This window comes from Piliocolobus tephrosceles, chromosome 4, assembly GCF_002776525.5.
Source record: "Piliocolobus tephrosceles isolate RC106 chromosome 4, ASM277652v3, whole genome shotgun sequence".
NCBI classification, from domain to species: Eukaryota; Metazoa; Chordata; class Mammalia; order Primates; family Cercopithecidae; genus Piliocolobus; species Piliocolobus tephrosceles.
The window spans coordinates 38,131,215-38,152,210 of NC_045437.1; the positions used below are offsets into that span (position 1 = coordinate 38,131,215).

Here is a 20,996-nt window from a genome sequence, read left to right on the forward strand (position 1 = left end):
AAATTAATTTTGAGATTTAATTTAGTCTGAGCGAGGTCCAGGTAGTGATGGACACATTTTAAGAGCTTCCCGCACGATATTAATTTGTAACTAAGGTTGAAAACCATTCACTAGGGTTAAATTATGAATGGTAGGGAAGGGCTGTAGATATCCTTAGTGAGCATTTTAAAAATTAGAATATCAGAATTTTTATTTAGATGATCTAAGATAAAGTTTTGTTTGTAACCAATTTATTTTAAGTTTAATTCTCAATTTTGGAATCTTAGCTTTTAGTTCATTCATTGTGGAAAGAATTGGCACAATATCTAGCTCAGGTTCTGCGTCTGCCCGCAGTACTGCCTGCCTGTGGTAGTCTGGGCATTTGTGGAAATACTGTCCCAGATTAACTCTCTGGGGCAATCAGAATATACATGAAACTTAGAAATGCCCTACAAGGTATCTTTTAAAAAATTTATTGAAATTTATTTAAAAATAGAATACGACATTGGAGAACACAAACTTGCTTTAACCTCTGAAAATAAGCAAAATGGGGAAGAAAATTGTCCATATCCCATAAAGCTTTGTCAGCCGGGGTTTATTTTGTTTGAAGAATACGGCCAGTGTGTGACTCTGGGTTCCTAGAGTGATTTTATGGAATGTGATGGCGTTTCTACAGTAATATAAAGCAAAAAAAAAAAAAAAAAAAACAAAAACAAAAAAGCATTAACAATTGTAAAGGATTGAAACACCACTGGTGAGAAATAGTAAAACTTGAACATATTACTGAAGATTCCATTTTTGTTTCACGGAGAATTAAAAAAAGGGCAACGATTCTCTTTTCATGTTTATTATTTGTGTTGCCTGTGGAACTTGATCTTCATACATGAATGATGGCATATTTTCCCTTCAGAGTCTTTGATCTTGATACTCTCTCTAGTTCCATAAAATTAGTTTAACAATTTTGGCAAAAATCAATACTTAGCGTTTACCAATGCATTTTTACCAGCACAACTCAGAAGACACCACTTACTGCATTCCATTTATGTTACTTTCATCCTTTATTCAAATACAAGATCTTTTGAGTCATCTTTCTTTTTTCCTGAAAAAGCTAGATAGGTGTTCTCGCTTTTATACTCAGTATGTATCAAATCATTTCATGTATTTATTGGATTTTGAGAAAGCATCTTACCATGTTATTTTCTATTTCAAAAAAAAAAAAAATCCAAAAGGCACTCCTTTTGTATTACTTGATATTAACTGATTTTATACAATTTTAGCCTAAAATTAATTTTTTTAAGATTTGAATGTAATCTACCTAAAAGTCCTTTTACAAATAAATCTTTTTTTTTTCTTTTTTTCATAAAGTAAACTATCTTGTAGAAGACAGAGGTGGCTTGAACAAGATGGGTGAGAGCTGAGATGTAAGCTAAGAAGTATATTCAAGATAAAAAGGTTTGGGGAAAACAGTACAAATAAAGAGAGGAGAAGAATCAGTGAGACTAGTTGTGACCAAGATCTTAAACATGTTTCCCCAGTGAATGAATGAATAAATAAACCAGACATCAGTGAGTCACAGGCCCAAGGTTAATCAGGAAACAAGGAGCAGAACCAGGGGGATGGAAGAGAATGAGGGGAGAAAGGGGTGGAGGCTGGGACGATGGATTGGGGGTACCTACTCTCAAACCTCGCAGGGAGGTAGAGCTGAGATCGGAAGGAAACACAGCGTTAGAGAGGAGGTCAGAGCCAACAGGATCGCACACAGTAGACACACAATCCCACTGGCTTTTTATTTCCGTTGAATTTTCTTGAGTATTCTCATTTTCATTACTTCATTGTAATGAAAGCATTTTAATTACCTCATCTCTGCTGATGAAATAGGGAAATCAGAGGTATCCACATCATCGTAAACTTCATCTCCTATGTCTAACAAAAGACAAAATATCAAAGGTCGAAGCACTGTTAGATTTTGATATGAGCATTCAATGACGTTTTTAATATAAAGATTGCTTCAAGGACAATAAAAGTTTTCCTAGTGTCTCGGTACATTTCTCCTGGAAGCATTGTCTGCTTCTGAAAGGGGAACTTGCCATGGGTTAAATTATCCTCAAAAAACCAGTGACCATAATGATAATCATTGTTACCTGGAAAAAAACTCATGGAACAGTGGCTATGATTATCTGAAGATCTACAAGTACAATGAATGTCAGGAGTGGCAAATTGCTGATAAACAAATCAACATTACTGGCCATCGGCAGGATGAAGTGGAGATAGAAATTGAGATTCTTATGGGATTTAGGGTGCTGTGATAATATATATCATCCTATTTAAATGTCCCCCTCCCGCCTTCCTTCCTCCTTTCCTTCGCCTCACTGATCTGTTTCCCATTACCTTTTACCTTACAGTGATATTAGGAGTGGCACCACCTTTAAATGGAAAGATTATTTCTTTTAACTAAATACTCCTGATACCAACAGGTACTGAGAAACAGTATTGGCAGAAAAGTTGTCGTGACCTTAACTGGTTCAATGGCTTTTCCAATCATTAGAGTTTTTTCTCCCTTCTAGACTTCTTATTAATAAGGTCAGGGCGGGCGGATCACAAGGTTAGGAGATGGAGACCATCCTGGCTAACACAGTGAAACCCCGTCTCTACTAAAATTACAAAAAATTAGCCGGGCGAGGTGGCGGGCGCCGGTAGTCCCAGCTGCTCAGGAGGCTGAGGCAGGAGAATGGCGTGAACCCGGGAGGCGGAGCTTGCTGTGAGCCGAGATGGCGCCACTGCACTCCAGCCTGAGCGAGAGTGCGAGACTCCTTCTCGTAAATAAAACAAAACAAAATAAAATAAAATAAATAAAAAATTAAGGAAGAATGCTTCCTCTCTGCAACTATTAATTGCTCTACAGCCAATGAAGCTGAAGAGATTGAGTTGAAGAAATTGCAAGTATTTTAAGGAGTCATTACCGTAAAAACTTTAAATGCTCTCTGGTAGTGGCAAGGAATTGATTTCCCTTTATAAATTTCCCCCCTCCATATCCTCCACCCTCGTGTGTACTCAGGTTAATTAATTTCACACGATGAAACTTGCTCAGCTGCATGAAACATAAATACTTTGAAAAATATCATCTAGAAGGGTCAAAAGCTACTACTCCGTGCACATGCACTTAAAACATATTTAAGAACAACAAGCAAGTCTAACAAAATCTTATTTTTTACAGAATTGATTACTTTTGTTCCATTTTATACCTACTTTTTGAGGAGTTAATTTTTTGAATACTTTAAAAATATTATAGATTGGAATACAAGCTTATTATCAGGCACTGATCAGTTTGAGTTTATCCCTTACATATTTTCACATAACTGAAAAGAAAGCTCTAATGTCAGATAAAGGGTCTATGGACGAATAGATTACCTCTGTGTTGGTTTCTCTTTTAATATACTTATAAGTTAAAATAAATAAACTTTTTGAAAGTCCCTGAATATTCTTAAGACAACATTTTATTTTGTTCAAAGTAAATTTTAAAAACATTTAAAGATCTGTCTCAGGGAAAAAATAGTAATTGATTGAAATTGTATAAAGAAGCTGTTATATTTAACATTTTCCAAATACAATATAACCTATCCATTTAAATATTCAAAGGAATCAGATTTAGAAGAGCCTTACTGGCATGTAATCTGGCATGTTTTTAGATATCCTTATGCAGAAGTCTCATATATCAAGCTTGGACTAAATTGGGGCTGGGAGACACAGGGAAAATGGGTGCTCATCCCTTCCCACTTATCCCTAACCCAATAGTGGCTCCTGGAAGAACAGTTTAAAAACTGTCAATCTTTTTTATTTTTCTCATCTTGCTATTTTATCATTGAGCACCTGTGGCCACCCATGGTAAAGTTACTTGCTCAAGGTTACACAATTTATTATTTTCAGAGTCAGGACTTTAATGCAGTTACTGTGACTATATCCAATACTTTCCCACTACCACACTGCAAGAAATGAACACATAGAACATACAATTAGTTTTTATTACTTACCCAATTGTTTAGGAGGAGCAGGGAAACTACAAAGAAAGTGAGAACACAATTATAATCAGACTAACAGGAACACAGAAATTGATTCAGTTATATAGGAGAGTATAAAGAGGCAACAGCCTGGAGGCATATTAGGTTACTGCATCTGTTGACCATTATTTCTTTGTCATCCTCCATTTCTCCGCTAAGTCCGTTTCTGTTTATCAATTTGGAACTTAGCAAGACATTTTTTGAACCCCAAATGTTTGCCAAAACGTGCAGAGTCAAGATATTCAATTGGTTTATTTTGCCCACAGCCATTGGATCAAAATTTCCAGATTTGTTATATGAGGTTTGGGTATAATATCACACCAGAGTAAATGAAAAGGACTCAGTATTTTGGAGGCATTGTGGCATACATATCTTTGCCTCCAAACTGCTTATTTGAAGAGTAGAAATACAGACTCAAAATTAACAGAGGTCATAGGAATATGACCATGTTTCCCAATATGTGCGTATATATTCCCAAATAGGAAAATGGTGAATAAGAGGAATATTTACTTAAACTGGAGAGTGACAGCTTATTAATTAAAGTGATCTGAAATCAGGATTAGGTGGCATTTAACTGCAACAGAAGAAGACCCATGCTTCTATTTTCTGAAATGACTTCTAAATACACACACCACACACACACACACCCCACGGAAAGAATGGTGCACAGGACAGAAATGACTGGTTAGAATAGAGTGTGAGGGATCATTAATTCAAATGATCCCAAATCAGATTTGGATAGTATCTAATTGAAGCAGAAAAAAAAAAAAAACAACCCTCTCATTTTTAAGTAAGGGTTATATTTGAGTAATGCTGCTCAAGAGAAGAGAAGGTTTCTTGTGTTTTCCTAGAATTTCAAGTGTACTGTGTATTGACTTGTTGCTTTGGGGTTTTACAACCCAGTTGGGAATGCTATATGGAATTAACATCTTATAAAGACTTAAGCTAAATGTGGTGAATTCATGAGGTAAATATAAAACAGAAAGATTTTCTTGTACCAGGGAATATGATTAAGATTTTTCAAAGTCATATGTATGGAATGTATACTAAAGGGTTATTTTTGGAATGGAATGAGAAAAGTTATGCCTTAGATTTTACTTGGACAAACTTAAGATATTTAGAATACTTTTAGTACAGGAAAAATTATTGATATATCATAGCATAACAGAGTTAAAAGCCTTTAATTATTGCATTTAGGAAAAAATTCAAAATTATGTTCTTTATTTCAAACTATTAAAAAAGAGTGTATATTTTGAAGAGTACTCAGTATAAAATACTCTGTAGTAAAATGTGGCATTGGAATTGTGAGTTTTCAGATGTAATGCTGTATTTTAAAAGGTCCTACTAAATGAGTGTGTTAGTGTTTGTGTATGACTGTGTGCATGAGCGTGAGAGGGTATGTGTGCACTTACGTGTACATGTGTGTTTTTGCGCATTTTTGTGAAGAAAGTAAAATATATCTTTGAACTGCAGGATGATTTCTGAGTACTTGGCCTTCTTTTATGTAACGCATGACCTTAAAGGTGACACCATAAACGGGGCTAAGGTGATTAATGGAAAATTGCATTAAGGTGATTTAAGTCTATCAGAATTTGGTTATTGCTTATAGAATATTAGTAACATTTGATTAAATACATATTAGTGTAGTTATTATACACTGGATTTGGTTGGTTGACTCTTACGATGAACCTTCATTATTGTCTGACTCAGAGACTTTAGGTTTCTCTCGTATACTTTTCTTTTTGTCATCTTTTCCCTTTAACATCTTCAAAATCCCCCAGGACCACGTATTACTCTTCTCTTGAACCTGTAGTGTGGAGCTTTGGAGCACGCAGGCATTGATCAGAATGTAATAATCAGTGGCAAGTGAAGACATTGTGTGGACATTCAGATTCCTTATAATTATACCACATTAATAATTCAGGCAGTAAACAACTCATTTTATTGGACAAAATAGTGTTATTAAGTTTATAGATCATGGTGATTGAATACCGCTCCTATGAACTTAATCTTTTTTTCCTATTAAGTGAGAATTCTCCCACTTTTTAAAATGTGAAGCAAGTCCCTAAGGATTAAGTTTTAAACAACTGGGTGCGGTGGCTCACACCTGTGATCCTGGCACTTTGGGAAGCCAAGATGGGAGGACTGCTTTTAAGCCCAGGAGTTTGAAACAAGCCTGGGCAACATAGTGAGACCTCATCTCTACTAAAAATAAAAAACATTAGCTGGGTGCCGTGGTGCACACCTGTGGTCCCAGCTGCTCAGAGGCTGAGGTGGGAGGATTGCTTGAGCCTGGGAGTTTGAGGCTGCAGTGAACTATGATCCTACCACTGCACTCTAGCCTGGGCAACGGAGTGAGACCTGGTCTCAAAAAAACAAGGCTTGAGCATCAATTTTGCTTTATTTATGATTAAAATGTAATTAAGAAATCTTAGGCCGGGCATAGTGGCTCACGTCTATAATCCCAGCATTTTGGGAGGCTAGAGCAGGCAGATCCCCCAAGATCAGAAGTTCGAGACCAGCCTGACCAACATAGAGAAAATCCATCTCCGCTAAAAATACAAAATAAGCCAGGCGTGATGGCGCATGCCTGTAAACCAAACTACTTGGGAGGCTGAGGCAGGAGAATCGTTTGAACCTGGGAGGTGGAGGTTGCAGTGAGCCGAGATCGTGCCGTTACATTCTAGCCTGGGCAACCAGAGCAAAACTCAGGTCTCAAAAAAAAAAGAAAGAAAGAAATCTTAAACTTTTAAATATGCCATTTAAAATGGAAAAAGAAAATTTATTTTCTTATTGACCTAAAGTATTTTTATTTATATAAATTTTTATAATTATTATAAATGAGCAGATATTTATTGTTAAGCTAAAGGATTAAGTATTCAATTCTGGTTCTGCCATAGGTAGCATAGGTCTCAATTTATTTGGGTTGCCTATATTATAATCATGTTATTACACAAGGGATAGCCATGCAACTGATAAACTCTTCAGGGATTGTTGTAAAAGTAAACTATTGATCAATAAAGACTTTATTAGAAAAAGCTTAAAAATATCCTCAACACCTGTAATTTATCTTTTTTTTTTTTCATTTCACTTGTTTTGCTATAGTTACTGAGGTTCTTCCAAACAATCAAACACTTTGTTTGAAGTGTGGTGCAATTACACTTCCCGGTTTACAACTGTTGTTAATTAAACATTCAAATCATTTGGGGTAATGTAAGAAAGAACACTATTTTCTGCCTTTTATTTTAACTGGAAATCAAAACTAAATTTCAATGTATATATAATAATTTGCAAAAAGCAGTTCACTGATTATTCTTACCCATCATCAGCATCTTCCTCTCCAATCCCATCATAAATGTCATCACCTGGTGGTGGAGGGAATATCCCTTCATTTGGATTGGAGGAAAACCTTTTGTTAATTTTATAATTTGGTTATGTAGTGATCACTCAGATTTTCATTATAAATCTTCCTTATTTAACTGCAGAGAACATTTCACTTTCATATGAGCCATCTAAATAAAAAACGCACTATTCTCCTACTATCCCATAATTATTTACTTTGTTGATCATTTTATAAAGAATTCTTAGGGGTGAAATTACTATAACAAAATGAGGGCTAAGAGGCACTGTGGACTTCAGTTGAAAGGAATGAGGGTACAAAAACATTGGAAAAAGTAAACTTAAATAGGGGATGGAGTTAAATATTTATTGTGGGAAAAGAAGTGAGGAGGTGATATAAATCTAGCTAACTAGTTAATGGTCAGGAGACATTTAGGAAAAGATACTGATCAGGACACAAGTGAAGAAAAGCAGTGGGATGAAAAGTGAATTTGTAAATATTGATGGTAGTTGAAACAGAAAGAAGTGAAAAGTGACTTTTTAAATACACATTTTTGAAAGTTAAACTGTTTCCAGTTTCATTTGTTATTCTATGCTCCTCAGAAGACTTGCTATTTGACAGATATTTACTTAGCAATTGTTTATTGAGTAGTTTCTATGTGCAAAAAATATGTAGAATGACCTTGAAATTTGACTTTTAGTATGAGAACTTTCGCACTGCAAGGTGTTAGATCAAATCCCTTATTTTGGTGCTGGGAAATACAGGGGCCATTGAGTTATAGTCAAGGTGACTAGATAGGTTATCATCTAAACAAAAACATTTCTGAAAGTGAAGGAGAATGCTGTTTTTAATTGTGCTCTGATGACTGGCACAAATCAAGACTGTCCTGAACACACTGGAGTGGAGTCATCATGTGATCTGTAACAAACTTAAAAGAAAGAAGTGGCTTACTCAGAGTCACTTGGTGGCCAGCTCTAGAATCCAGTTTATTGACTCTCAAGCTAGTGTTCTTTCCATCGTATTAAGATCTCTCTCATTATTTGTAAACTAAAGCATTTTTTTCATTAATATACACAAACATGATGAAGACTTATGAAGAAATTACTGATAAAAGTGCATGGTTTCCCATGCTCACATATTAGTATAATTAATATTGTTAAAAGAACCATACTACCCAAATCAATTTACAAATTTAATGTAATCCCTATCAAAATATCAATGTCATTTTTCACAGAATAGGAAAAAGAAATCCTTAAATTTGTATGCAATAAAAAAGAGCATTAATAGCCAAAGCAATCCTGAGCAAAAAGAATAAAGCTGGAAGCATCATACTCCTTGACTTCAAATTATGTTACAAGGCTGTTGTAACCGAAACAGCACACCGTTGGTATAAAAACAGAAACAAAAACCAATGAAACAGAATAGAGAACCCAGAAATAAAGCCACATATTTATAGCCAATTGATTTTAGAAAAAGGCACCAAGAACATACACTAGGGAAAAAACACCCTCATCAGTAAGTGGTGCTGAGAAAACTGGATATCCATATGTAAAAGAATAAAACTAGGCCCCACGTCTCACCATATACAAAAATCAACTCAAGATGGATTAAGGATTTAAACATAAGACCTAAAAGTATAAAACAACTATAAGAAAACATAGAGAAAACATTCTAAGATATTGGTCTAGGTAGAGATTTCATGACTAACACCCCAAAAGCACAGGCAACAAAAACAAAAATAGACAAATGGGATTATATTAAACTAAAAGCTTCTGTACAGCAAAGCAAACAATCAACAGAGTGAAGAGACAACTTGCTGAATGGGAGAAAACATTTGCAAACTGTTCATCCCCAAAGGGATGAATATTCAGAATATACAAAAACTCAATCAACTCAACAGCAAAATTCCCAAACAATCCCATATAAAGGCAGGCAAAGGATCTAAAAAGACATGTCTCAAAAGAAGACATACAAATGGCCAACAGGTATATGATAAAATGTTCAACATCTCTAATCATCAGGGAAATGCAAATCAAAACCACAATGAGATATTATCTTACCCCAGTTAGAATGGCTGTTATCAAAAAGAAAAATAATAACAGATGCTGGCAAGGATGTGGAAAAAAAGAAATTCATACTGTCTGTGGGAATATATATTCATACAGTCATTACAGAAAACATTACGGAGATTTTTCAAAAAAAACTAAAAATAGAACTATCACGCAATCCAGCAATCTCACTACTGGATATTTTTCTGAAGGAAAGGGAATCAGTATATTAAATGGATATCTGCACCCCCAAGTTTATTGCAGCACTATTCACAGAAGCAAAGATATAGAATCAACCTAATTATCTTTGGATGAATGGATAAAGAAAGTTTGGTCTGCACACAATGAAATACTCTTTGATCATAAAAAAGAATGAAATCATGTCATTTGCAGCAACATGGATGAAGCTGGAGGTCATATTAAGTGGAATAAGTCAGATATAGAAAGACAAATACTGCATGTACTCACACATATGTGGGAGCTAAAAAAGTTTATTTCATGGAGGTAGAGAGTAGAGTGATTGCTACCAGAGGCTGAAAGGGATGTAAAAATGTGTCTGGGGGGACATGAAGAGAGATTGGTGAATGGGTACAAGCATACAGTTAGATAGAAGGAATAAGTTCTAATGCTTAATAGTAGAGTGGGGTGACTATGATTAACAATAATACATTATACATTTCAAAATAGCCAGAAGTGAGAACTCAAAATGTTCTCAACACATAAAAATGAGAAATGCTCATGATGATGGATAGCCTAAATACACTGACTTGAACAATACACATTCTATGCATGTAACAAAATAACACATGTTCTCCAAAAATGCATGCCAATATATGTATCAATTGTAAAACGTCATTTTAAGAAGTGTGTGGCTTACCTCCACTTCCACTCTGACTGTGGCTAGAAAAAAATCCAGAAATACGAAGTTAATCTATGAATTACTTAGCTAGGAAGAAGACAGGTACATATTCTGATCAGTTATTCAAAAGAGAAATAACATTCCAGTTGAAAGTTCTTAGAATGTTATATATGAAGAGGAAAAAACGTTTCTTATCATCATAGATGGGTAATTACAGGGCAACAAAACAAAACAAACAAAAACAAGAAGAATTAAGTTAATTACAACGCTACATATGATAGAGAAAATGATGATATTGTTTGCTTTTGACATTTTTCTATGAGGTTGTTTTCAGATGATACATTATTACATCATTCACTAGATGGACCATTAAAACAAGCCCCAAGGGTATTATTATTCCATGAGTCACATAGCACAATTATCATTGTGTTAAATTAAATTGTCTTTCAACATCTTTTGACCACAGCATTTTACTCTTAGTCTAATAGCAGTCATTTTTCTTTAAAGGGAGAACTTCAAAAACTTGAATTCTTATTCAGGGGGCCTTTATTTGGTATGGCTGCTGACTCTAAATCCAGATTGCCTATGTTTCTTATTTAGTTTCATATCATTATATATTTTCTCTATTTTAGCATTTATGTTATAATTGTCTCTTTTCCTGCCTATATCTCCCACTAAAATGTGATTTCTGTGAGATCAAAGGAAATGTAGACTGTGAGAATGGAAAAAATCCCAGAAGTCATCTCTTCAATTCCTTCCTTATACAGAAAAGAAACCAGGCTCTGAGAAATTAAGTGACTTGACCACGCCCACTTTTACACCTAGCTGCACTCACTATACCCCAAGTTTTCCACGTTGGTTAATCTGCCAGCAACAGATAACAGTTTAATGTTAGTGTCTTAGAGGACAATTACATAGTACACATATCTGATTTCCTAACCTTAAAAGTAAGTGAAAGAAATTGATCTGATGCAGATCTCCTGTTGAATTTGAAATAAAAACATAAAGTTGCTGTCAGGAACACTGTAGGAAAACATGCTATAAATGTCTTCCTATATAAATAAGGAATTGCTTTTTGAAGAAGTTGCAGTACACTCTCGCTTGCTTATGTACCATTTTGACATTTATTTTTCGTGACTCTTCCCTCTGAGTTTGATGCATGAAGCAGGCAGTTGGAATTATGCGAAGAGCTGCATTCTGCTTGGCTGCCACTCTTGGCAGATACTTTTCATCTTGGATTTTTATACCAATTTCCAAAGAACAGGGTTGTTGGAATAAGGAGCAAAGCTTCTGTTTTATTTCATGTCTAGAGCAATTATTCAATTTCCTAAAATGGTCGTTTAGAATGTATAATGTTTGATGAAGTGAAGAAGAGGTAGAAGGAGCAAGGCATGACAGGAGAGGAGAGGGAGAGAGATGTATATATGGAAGGAAGAAGGTTTGCTATGAAATGGTAGAGGGATATTTGCATTTGCAATTCCCTTTTCTTCAATGTTTCATATTCACTGTAGATACCGCTTCAGTGGAGAAGAAAAAGAGAAGGAGAGCTGTCAGGGGCTGTGCTTTGAAGCCTCAAGTCTGCTGCCTGAGTTTGAAGCACTCACAGCCATTGCTCTTCACTCTAGGGAATCAGGAAAGAGCCAGTAGAGTGCCTGAGTCAGGAGTCATGAGCAGGAGGGAGAAGATGATGCCTTCTCTTCCTATTCTTGCCAGGGCAAGCTGCTGGCTACACTCAGCATCTTCTCTTTTTCTAAGAACAAAGCATGTTCTGTTATGAGATCTCTGCCAGCAGCAGCTGCAGTTTCAAAAATAAAACATGTATAGAAATGGCTTCTTCTTTAATTTCCTTATTAAGGGTGCATAAGAAGGGCTAGATGCTAGTAAATATTGTGGGGCTATACTCGTTTAAGATACTGAGCATTAAAACCATACAGCTCTTCCAACTTCCTGCTTTTACTAAATATAAGATTCTTTTTTTGTTACATGTTTACTAAAGTAGAGCAGGTTTTTAGAGTTATGGTATGTATGGATTCAATAAAATGGGAAAAGGTGATAATGCTAGCTTTGGGAAATAGTCACCCAATATGGTTAAACAAAGTTTCATTTTAAGAATATCATTTTTTTCCTGGTTTTATTATTTTTTCTTGAATATGCACATCAGTGTAAATATGCGTTCATTGATGTAACTGGAATTCTTTCACCAAAAATTAAGGAAATGTGCTTTTTGAAAAACAAACAAAAGGCACATGCAAAGTATATACATTGGTAATATACTTGACATACTTATGAAAATTCTGGAAATTACAGAATATGACAATTTGGAACTTCATCAGACCTGAAAACTGGCATTTACAGCTTCATACTAGGTCGATGTTTGACTAACGTCAATTAATGATCTCCAAACTCTAGTGCATGCATTGTATATTTTGGTGTATGTTGCATAATTTATGTTTAGAACATGGTAAGAAGCCATAGCAGACTATAATTCATTTTAGAAAGACAACACTGCTAGAACGTGGCATAACAAGTTTAATTGATACTCTGACATAAAAGATCATAAGAGGAAAATTTAATTCTTCATGTGCTTTTTCAGTGTATTTTTCAACTAATTTGGTGTTTTAGAAATGGCTGACAATGAAGATTGCTTTATTTGAAATTTGAGTTTTGAAGAATGCAGACACAGTTTTACCCAGGTGAAGAGCTAGCACAGGTTATGTATTTTAGGATCACAATGGGGATTTCCTAGTTTTACAAGTTAGTCATCAAAAAAATAAAAATTCTGAACTGGACTAGAGATTTTCCTTCCTTTTTCCTTTCAACTTGAGGGGATTATGGCTTTAACTGAAAATGGAGGTATTGGAGGAAAGAAGGAACGAAAGGAGAAAGTGAACAGAAAAGTATAAAAGAGACAAAAGAATGACAAAAATAAGAGCTGGAACAAAGAGAAGAAGAGGAGAGATGGAGAGAGAAAGGAAGCAGAAGACTGAGAAAGGAAAGAAGAGAAGGAGAGGTACAAGGGAGGGATGGCCAATCTCTTCTCATTGGTCCTCCAGAAAAGATGTTCTATTCTGTTCCTCTATACCAGGAAGGTGTTCCCATAATTCTTGAAGTGAAGGTCATTTTAATCTAGTGGAATGGGCCATGGAAAGTTGAACCCTTAATTGATACCTAGGATCATTAAAAATACAGAGTTTTTACTTTTAAAGAGCAAACTGAGGTTGCCATAAAAATCATTTTTTGTCATATTTTCAAAAAATAACAACAAATATATTTAGAATCAGAGATCTATGAGAAAAAATGGGCTAAATTTTATATTTTATGCTTCATATTTTACCAAATCATATTTCTATTAGGCATATCCCTAAAATCAAGTCATAATCAACATTATAAAAGTGTTTTAGAATGACAACACAGTTTACAAGATCTGGCAAATGGCCCACTATATTTCAAGTAGCATTTGATGCATATAATCAAAAGAAAGACTATAGAGTTTCAAATGACCTTTCACCCATGTTGGGGTTATTGTAAGTGGTCATTTAGTTTAGTGATAGAGAGCAGTAGGAGTTATGGAGGGTAAAATTCTAGGATCTTAATATACAAAATTTCTGACAAGGAGACAGTTTGATCTGTTCTACAATATGCACTTGCACATACCTGCTAACATTATCCTGCTCTGCAACATCATCATATACTTCTTGGTCATCTTCAATAGGTCTTGACGGGGCACCAAGAGAGTCTTTTTTCAGTTTCAAAGAATCATAGTCAATCTCTACAGCAGTTGTTTTAATATAGCCATCTACCAAGAAGGGAAAGGTTTATGTTCAGGCAACTGTAGTTTAAATATTTTAAAGTTGTGAATAAAATATCAATTGCACATTTGCTCTTTAAACTTTCCCCCGATTTATTTTCTTGTAGTTCTGATTTGTAGACCTCCCAAGTAGACCCACATTTTACTGTACTCTGTCAAAGTCTAATCCTGTTGTAGTTTAATGTAAGCCTACCTTCTATTTTAAATATTCTAAAGTGATTCAGAGGAAGCATTTTTTCTTTTTAACATCAATGAAAAACCTAATGCTGTTTGTTCCTCCTGGAATAACATAAAACTTTACATTGTTTCCCACAATAAAGATAACAGATGAGGTGAAGACAGAACTATATCTGCCATTTAACATTTTCCTCCCTTTGTCCACTCTGTAAAGTACTCCTAACTTGGTGCCTATGAGGAGTTCTGGAGGAACATGTACATTGAATATTGCCTCGCAAAGAAAACACTTTGAAGCCATAGAAAAATTTGCACTCACATGAACCCCTGGCTGTTCTGCCCAACCATTTTCCTTCTGGGTTGTCTGTGATACGGATGATTTCAATTTGCTCTCCTTGCTTGAAGCTCAGTTCATTCTTTCCTCCTTTGACATCACAACAAGCTTTTGCAAGATGGATGACTTGAATAGGGCCTGTTAGCTGCAAAGAGAAAACAATAATCAGAAAAGATTTCCTTATAATTTAGAAAATCTTTAAAGAATGCAATTTTGAAAGATACTAAGTCTACAACTTGTGAACCTACCTATAACCAACATTTACAGGGTTTAACTAGAAATTGAGGGTGAATGTTTTTCTTACAGGAGGGGTTAGGAAAAAATCACAGGGGCCAAGCAGGACTAGTTAAGGACAGGTGAACATGTGCATGGGGTCAGGAGAGTGAGGCAGGGATCTGTTGACCTAGGAATTCTGCAAGAGGCCTGCAAAGGCAGCCCCCAATAACTGAATAGCGCTTATGTACAACAATCCATGTTGTATGCTATGTGTCTTTATGGAATATGCCAGGATTCCATTTGGAAGATGGAGTTTTTTCCCCTTTCATTGTTTGTAAAATTGAAGCAGGCATTACCTGCTATAAACAACACAAAATTTCAGAAATGAGCTTGCAAATCAAAAAATAGCAAGCAAATGTTACATGAGGTTTTTAAAATTAATATTCTGAATAGTATGGTGGCTTATTGATAGAAGGGTAATGATCTTGGTTAGACCGTGAATCCCAAATTGTTAATTTTCTAATCCTAAATTGGTGTCTTTTCAACAGAATTCTTGAATCTTTTGATATGCAAATATGCAAATATGCATTAGGACTTTTGAAGAAGCTCTACCTTTAATTTATTGAATTTATGATGACATTAATTATAAACATATATCATTATCATGTACCACTAAGAAATAAAGAAAAGAATGTAGGTTAAATTATGATATGCCATGATGCTGATGAGGCTCAGTTCTCATATTTATTTAATTTTTTTTCACCTATTATCTATTATCATCTTATGAAAGGAATATAGCTGGTGAAGTCCTAGTATTGACAAACTTCTGAGTTTATATTTAATGGTATGATTTCCATACCCTATCTTTTCTTACTAAAAATATTATTTGAATGAATGAGATAATGTAAAGCTGATTTCTCCAAAAGAAACATATGGAAAAACCTCACATAATTCCTTTAAATCTACAAACAAGCTCTCCATGGAAAGTATGCTATATAGATTTTTCATAAATTAATTGAAATTATTTTTTCACTTAAAAATATAAACATTGGTAGTCATGCATTCTGTGTAAGTAAAATGTTCTAATATTAATAGTGTAATCATAATTTTACTTATATATAGCAAGCTTTTTCAAAATCAAATGAGAATCTTATGATACAGTGCCTGCTATGCATTATTTCAGTTCCGTAACAAACTTTCTGGAGTAGTATCATTTATTCTCACTTAAAAGATTAAGCATCAGTGGCTCAGAAAAGTTAGGTGATAAGCCCAAGATTACATAACTTCTATGTACCACTGGAATTTGAATCAGTTTGTCTAACTGACTTGATGCTATATGTTTTCCTTGCACCATGCTTTGAACCTTTGCTTTAATACAATAAATATTCTGGGAAGTTGTATATAAATCATTTTTTAAAAATTTGAACCACATATTAAATGCTCCAGAGAAATAATTATTTAAAGAAACCATACTGTGAATTCTTTTTGAAATAATAATTTTGTAATTCAGATAATCACCCTAAATATGTCTGACATGCCAGACCTATGCCAGGTGAGCCGTGTCATCAAAGATAGTGTAGCCAGGAGAAAATAGCCCATGAGTGTAGCGTTTACTGGTGGTAGTAATGGTAGAAGACACACAATTACCAGAGATCAGAGAATACAGAGGTCAGAATTCACATAGACAAAGAGGGATGAGAAACAGCAGGTATCAGAAGTCAGCATGTACACAAACTTAAAATTAAGGCAATAATGTAACTCAAGTTTAGATACTAGCAATTAGAGTAGCTCATGGTAATCTTATTCTGAGACAAGTCTGGTTCACCCTGGAGACACCTGTGTCCAATACCCCACTATAATACATACCATAGGGATGTTTATGTGTGTGATGCTAATTCATAGTATAAGTAGGCTAATATGAAATGCATTATGGGGAGAGCCAAGATGGGTTTGAAAATAGTCATTCACTCAATCAACATAAATTTCCTGGGTGCCCACTAATTATGAACCACCATATTTATTTAAATTTTATTATATTATTTAAGGGATAAGATGGTGTATTGGATAAAAAAAGTACTGTTATGAAGATAATTACTCTTTAGAAAACAATGAGTAAGTAATTCTTCAACTATGTAAAGTTTCAAGAATGGTACCCCTTTTGTGTGAAAGGTATAAAAAGATGTTATTCTTTCACTCATTAGCAAGCAAGCCCTTACTTTAAATTTCTTCTTTATTTCTTGTTCTTTCTTTTCTTTCTCTTTCTGTTCCTTTTTCTCCAGCTCTAACCTCTTCTTTTCCTCCTTTTCCCTTTTCTTCTCTCTTTCTTTGGATGCTTCTCTGTGAATAAAAATTGTTAGGTTGTTTTCGCATCTTCAGGTGTTGATGTGTCAGAACTCCCTACCTAGAAGTTTCTACTCATAGCAGAAAAGGTGGTATCTGAAGTACAGATGAAGGTAAAAAGCCAAAGGTTCTCAAAATCCAGAACGTGTGAGATTATTTTTAAAACCAGTAGGAGGCACACAGCTTAGGATACCTTCTAAAGGCTCTGCTTTCCCTGACAACTTGTGCCAACAAGTGGAAGCCACCATTTATAAAGGCCCCATTCTTGCTGTATGTTCGTTCGCATAAATAGAATTTGTCTCTTTTTCTGTCTTTCATATGCACATGTGCCTGCGCAGTCACAGGTACACATGCAAACGTTGGCTCTGAAACTTGGGTCAGAGTTAGTTGAATAAATACTGGGTAGAGAAAATTAAGGTATCTGAGATCAACATATGATAAAGTAAGATAATATATTCATTTCTACTTTCACCCACTTTCCAAGAAATTTCTTTTCCAAGAAACTTCTTTTTTTAACATCTTTCCACTTTAGCAGCTGACACTTTGGCATCTGGGCACCATGATAAATTATTTTTCATAGCACCCCTGTAGGTGGAGCTCTGTTCAGGTGAAGAAGGCGTAATGTAAATTAACTCATCTGCGCAAGGATACACTAAGAGTAAGAAATCAGATTTCTGCCTTTGATTTCCTGACTGTGGTTTATCTCATAGGCACGTCTCTGGCCTCTCATACAACAGCTTTTTAACAGAGTTCTTCGTAGAACTCTTAGAGAACTAAATAATTTTTGGTCCTTTAAATTGAAATAAAAGTTATATGACAGTCATTTGAAAAAATCAAGCTTCCCTCCTAGTGTTGTTATATACCCAATATCCCTCATACAAAACATTATATTCATCTTTGAAGAAAACTGTCATGGTAAAAAGTGTAATTCATACATGTCTTCATATGTTTCTCCTTCACTTTCTTGTTCCTGTAAAGAAAAATATTGATAATGATTAACTTTTATTATTTAAAAAGTTAACACACACATATTACATTGCTTAGTCTTAAAATAAAGACGAGAATGTAAATTTTTATAATTTGAACCACGTATTAAATAGTCCAGAGGAATAAATACTTAAAGGAACCATACTATGAATTATTTTTGAAAGAATAATTCAAATACTCAGTAAAACAACTTGCATTATATGTAAGTTTCGCTTGTTTAAAATATTTTTTCTCCTTAGAAATAGACTGGGAAAGCAAAAACAAAAAGATTTCCTTTTCTATCTTACTATATAAATCAGATGTGTAGTCAGACTTAAGTTTATGTTCAGCACTAAAGCATTATAATGAGTCAGTGTGATGTATGGTGTGTAACGTCTTAAGCATTTTAGATGAAATAAGATTAGAAATGGAAAACTATCATTACTCATAAGAATTTTCATCTATTTGGTTTGTACCAATATGGAGTGAATCATAATACTTGTGAAATATTCTAATTATATCAGTATAATACAAGAAGAGAAAAAAATCTGACCTCATCTAGATTTCCAGCACCTAAAATATAAAAAAAAAATAAAATTTAATGCATTTGTAATAAGGAAGCACTTTAATGTAAGATTATTGGATATAATATAATGATTTTCAAAACAGTTCATAATCTAACAGAACTTATGCTTTATCAAAGATACAGAAATAGAAAATAAAATATGTACTTTAGATCTTTACTATGGCTTTTATTTGATGATGGTGACTTAATTATAAAATCATTTCATTGGCTTTCATCAAATAATGCAAAGGCCAAGAAATAATTAATACACTATTACCTTTATGAAAAGGGATGTCCATTTGGTTTGATGGGCTTGTATGGAACAAGGTACAAAAAAAGTCACTGTTTCACACTTTTTTACTTATTAGTTCCCAAGGATTTGTTTTCATGTATCAAACAAATCAAGTTAATTGGATTTAAAAAAATTAATACTCAGGAGTTCAGTGTAATATCGAAACTAATTACTGAATATTGAAATATTCAATATTCCAATATTAAGAGGAATAATATAATAATATTACTAATAAAAACAGTGTGGTATTGGTATAAGAACAGGCAAATAGACCAATGTAATAGAGCAGAAAATTCAGTGACATACACAAATGTACATAAACACGCCCATAATATACACATACACACACATAGAGCTGATATAATATAAAGGTAGCACTCTAAATTAATGATAAAATGATGGATTGTTTAGAGGACAGTAAAGAGAAAACTGACTCCATGCATGAGGCAATCCTGGATTTCTACTAACTCCTCAAAGGGGACTGCAAAGAGATCAAAGACCTAAATATATTCATGTGATAAAGTCTACAGGAAAAAAATGAGAATATTCTTATTTTCCAGGAAAAAGGACTTCTTAAATAGCATAAATGACAAGGCAAAATTACTATATTTGATTATATCAGAATTTATTTACATTCAATGAAGGACAGCATGGGCTAAGTTAATAGATAACTGACCAAATGGGAGAAGATATTTGCAGTGTTTGAAATTGACATGACATTAATGTCTGAAATATAAAGGAACTCCTACAAGTCAGGTAGAAAAATATACCACTTCCAAGAAAAAAATGGTCAAAAGGTAGAAACTGGCAACTTACAGAAGAAACCACAAAGGCTTATAAGCAAATAAAGTGCTCAAACTCAAGAGTAAGCAGAGATATAGAAATTCAAAGGAGATATAATTTGATACACATAAGAAAAAAATGGAAAACTGAATAACAGGACCGATTGATGAGAGTGTAGAGAGATGCATCTCTTTTGGAGAGCATGCCAGTCATACTCGGTCAACCTAAGTATTCCATAGCCCTGAGCAACCATTCCACTGCGGGATATATATCTTAAAGATAAGTCTCTGAGACATCCGCATGGGGATGTATACAAGACGGTGCATTGCATTGCTGTTTGTGGTACCAGTGAGTTTGAGGCAAGTGAAATATGGATGCCTACCATGGAATACTGTGCAGTCGTTAACAGCAACAGACTAAACACACACATAGTGATATGAATGGGCCCCAAAACCACATTATGCCGACTGTACAAAAATACTAGAGAAACCTATAATATACTCTTTCTGTGAACTAAATACATGCATACACGTCACAATATGTGAAGAATTTGTGCAAACATGCATAGGCATTAAATATGTTCGAATATTTGTCTGTAGTAAGGAAGGAGGAGAAAGGAAGTGAGTTATGAGGGTAAGAGGGAATAAACAAATGAAACAAGAGAGGGGCCCTGCACAGACCAACGATGATAATGACCCATTAATGAGTCTATAAGAATGAATAGCTCAAAGTTCTGTACCTGAGTTTACAAATAAATAAATAAAATATGTTTTTGTCCTTTACCATCAGAGTGCATGACACCATCTTGATTGTCTTCATTGACAGGGTTTCTGAAAACAAGAAAGAAGAAACAGTGAACATGGAACAAGCAGATGCTCACCTTACAATGAAAAAGAGAAAAGGATTATTTTGTGAATTATTCTTTTCTCTTGAATATTTGCCCTGATTTAAAGCTTCACACATCACTAGCATAGGCTTTAGCCTTATATTTATGCTGCTTCTGTGGCAGAAAATGGAAAATTGGGAAACTTGAGTATAGCACCATCCATTCATAGTAGACTCATACAATTCATTCATCGCTTCTGGAGCATAATATGTTTTCCATTAAATTGGCAGTAAATCAACACTTCAATTCTGGGGTTATAAGGGCATTTAATTGGTTCTATGGTACACATACAAAACAGAATTAGTTCTAGGGCTGGGCACCATGGCTCACGCCTGTAATCTCAGCACTTTG

The 20,996-nt window shown here is 34.4% G+C and overlaps 1 protein-coding gene across 4 annotated transcripts in view; it reads right to left on the reverse strand.

Moving 5' to 3' along the window:
• The window catches only part of FYB1 (FYN binding protein 1), a 170,300-nt gene that overhangs the window by 16,384 nt on the left and 132,920 nt on the right, over positions 1–20,996 (reverse strand). For 2 of the 4 annotated variants that reach the window (XM_023216469.2, XM_023216473.3), the window contains exons 4-14: positions 20,543–20,589; positions 18,673–18,692; positions 18,089–18,123; positions 17,030–17,150; positions 14,583–14,742; positions 13,936–14,077; positions 10,300–10,322; positions 7,354–7,420; positions 5,717–5,854; positions 4,008–4,033; positions 1,836–1,902 (exon numbers count right to left, since the gene is read on the reverse strand). In XM_023216469.2, the coding sequence (XP_023072237.2) occupies positions 1,836–1,902; positions 4,008–4,033; positions 5,717–5,854; positions 7,354–7,420; positions 10,300–10,322; positions 13,936–14,077; positions 14,583–14,742; positions 17,030–17,150; positions 18,089–18,123; positions 18,673–18,692; positions 20,543–20,589 (846 nt within the window). The remainder of the gene's footprint in view (positions 1–1,835; positions 1,903–4,007; positions 4,034–5,716; positions 5,855–7,353; positions 7,421–10,299; positions 10,323–13,935; positions 14,078–14,582; positions 14,743–17,029; positions 17,151–18,088; positions 18,124–18,672; positions 18,693–20,542; positions 20,590–20,996) is intronic. The other 2 variants (XM_023216471.2, XM_023216472.2) reach the window with 1 other exon arrangement.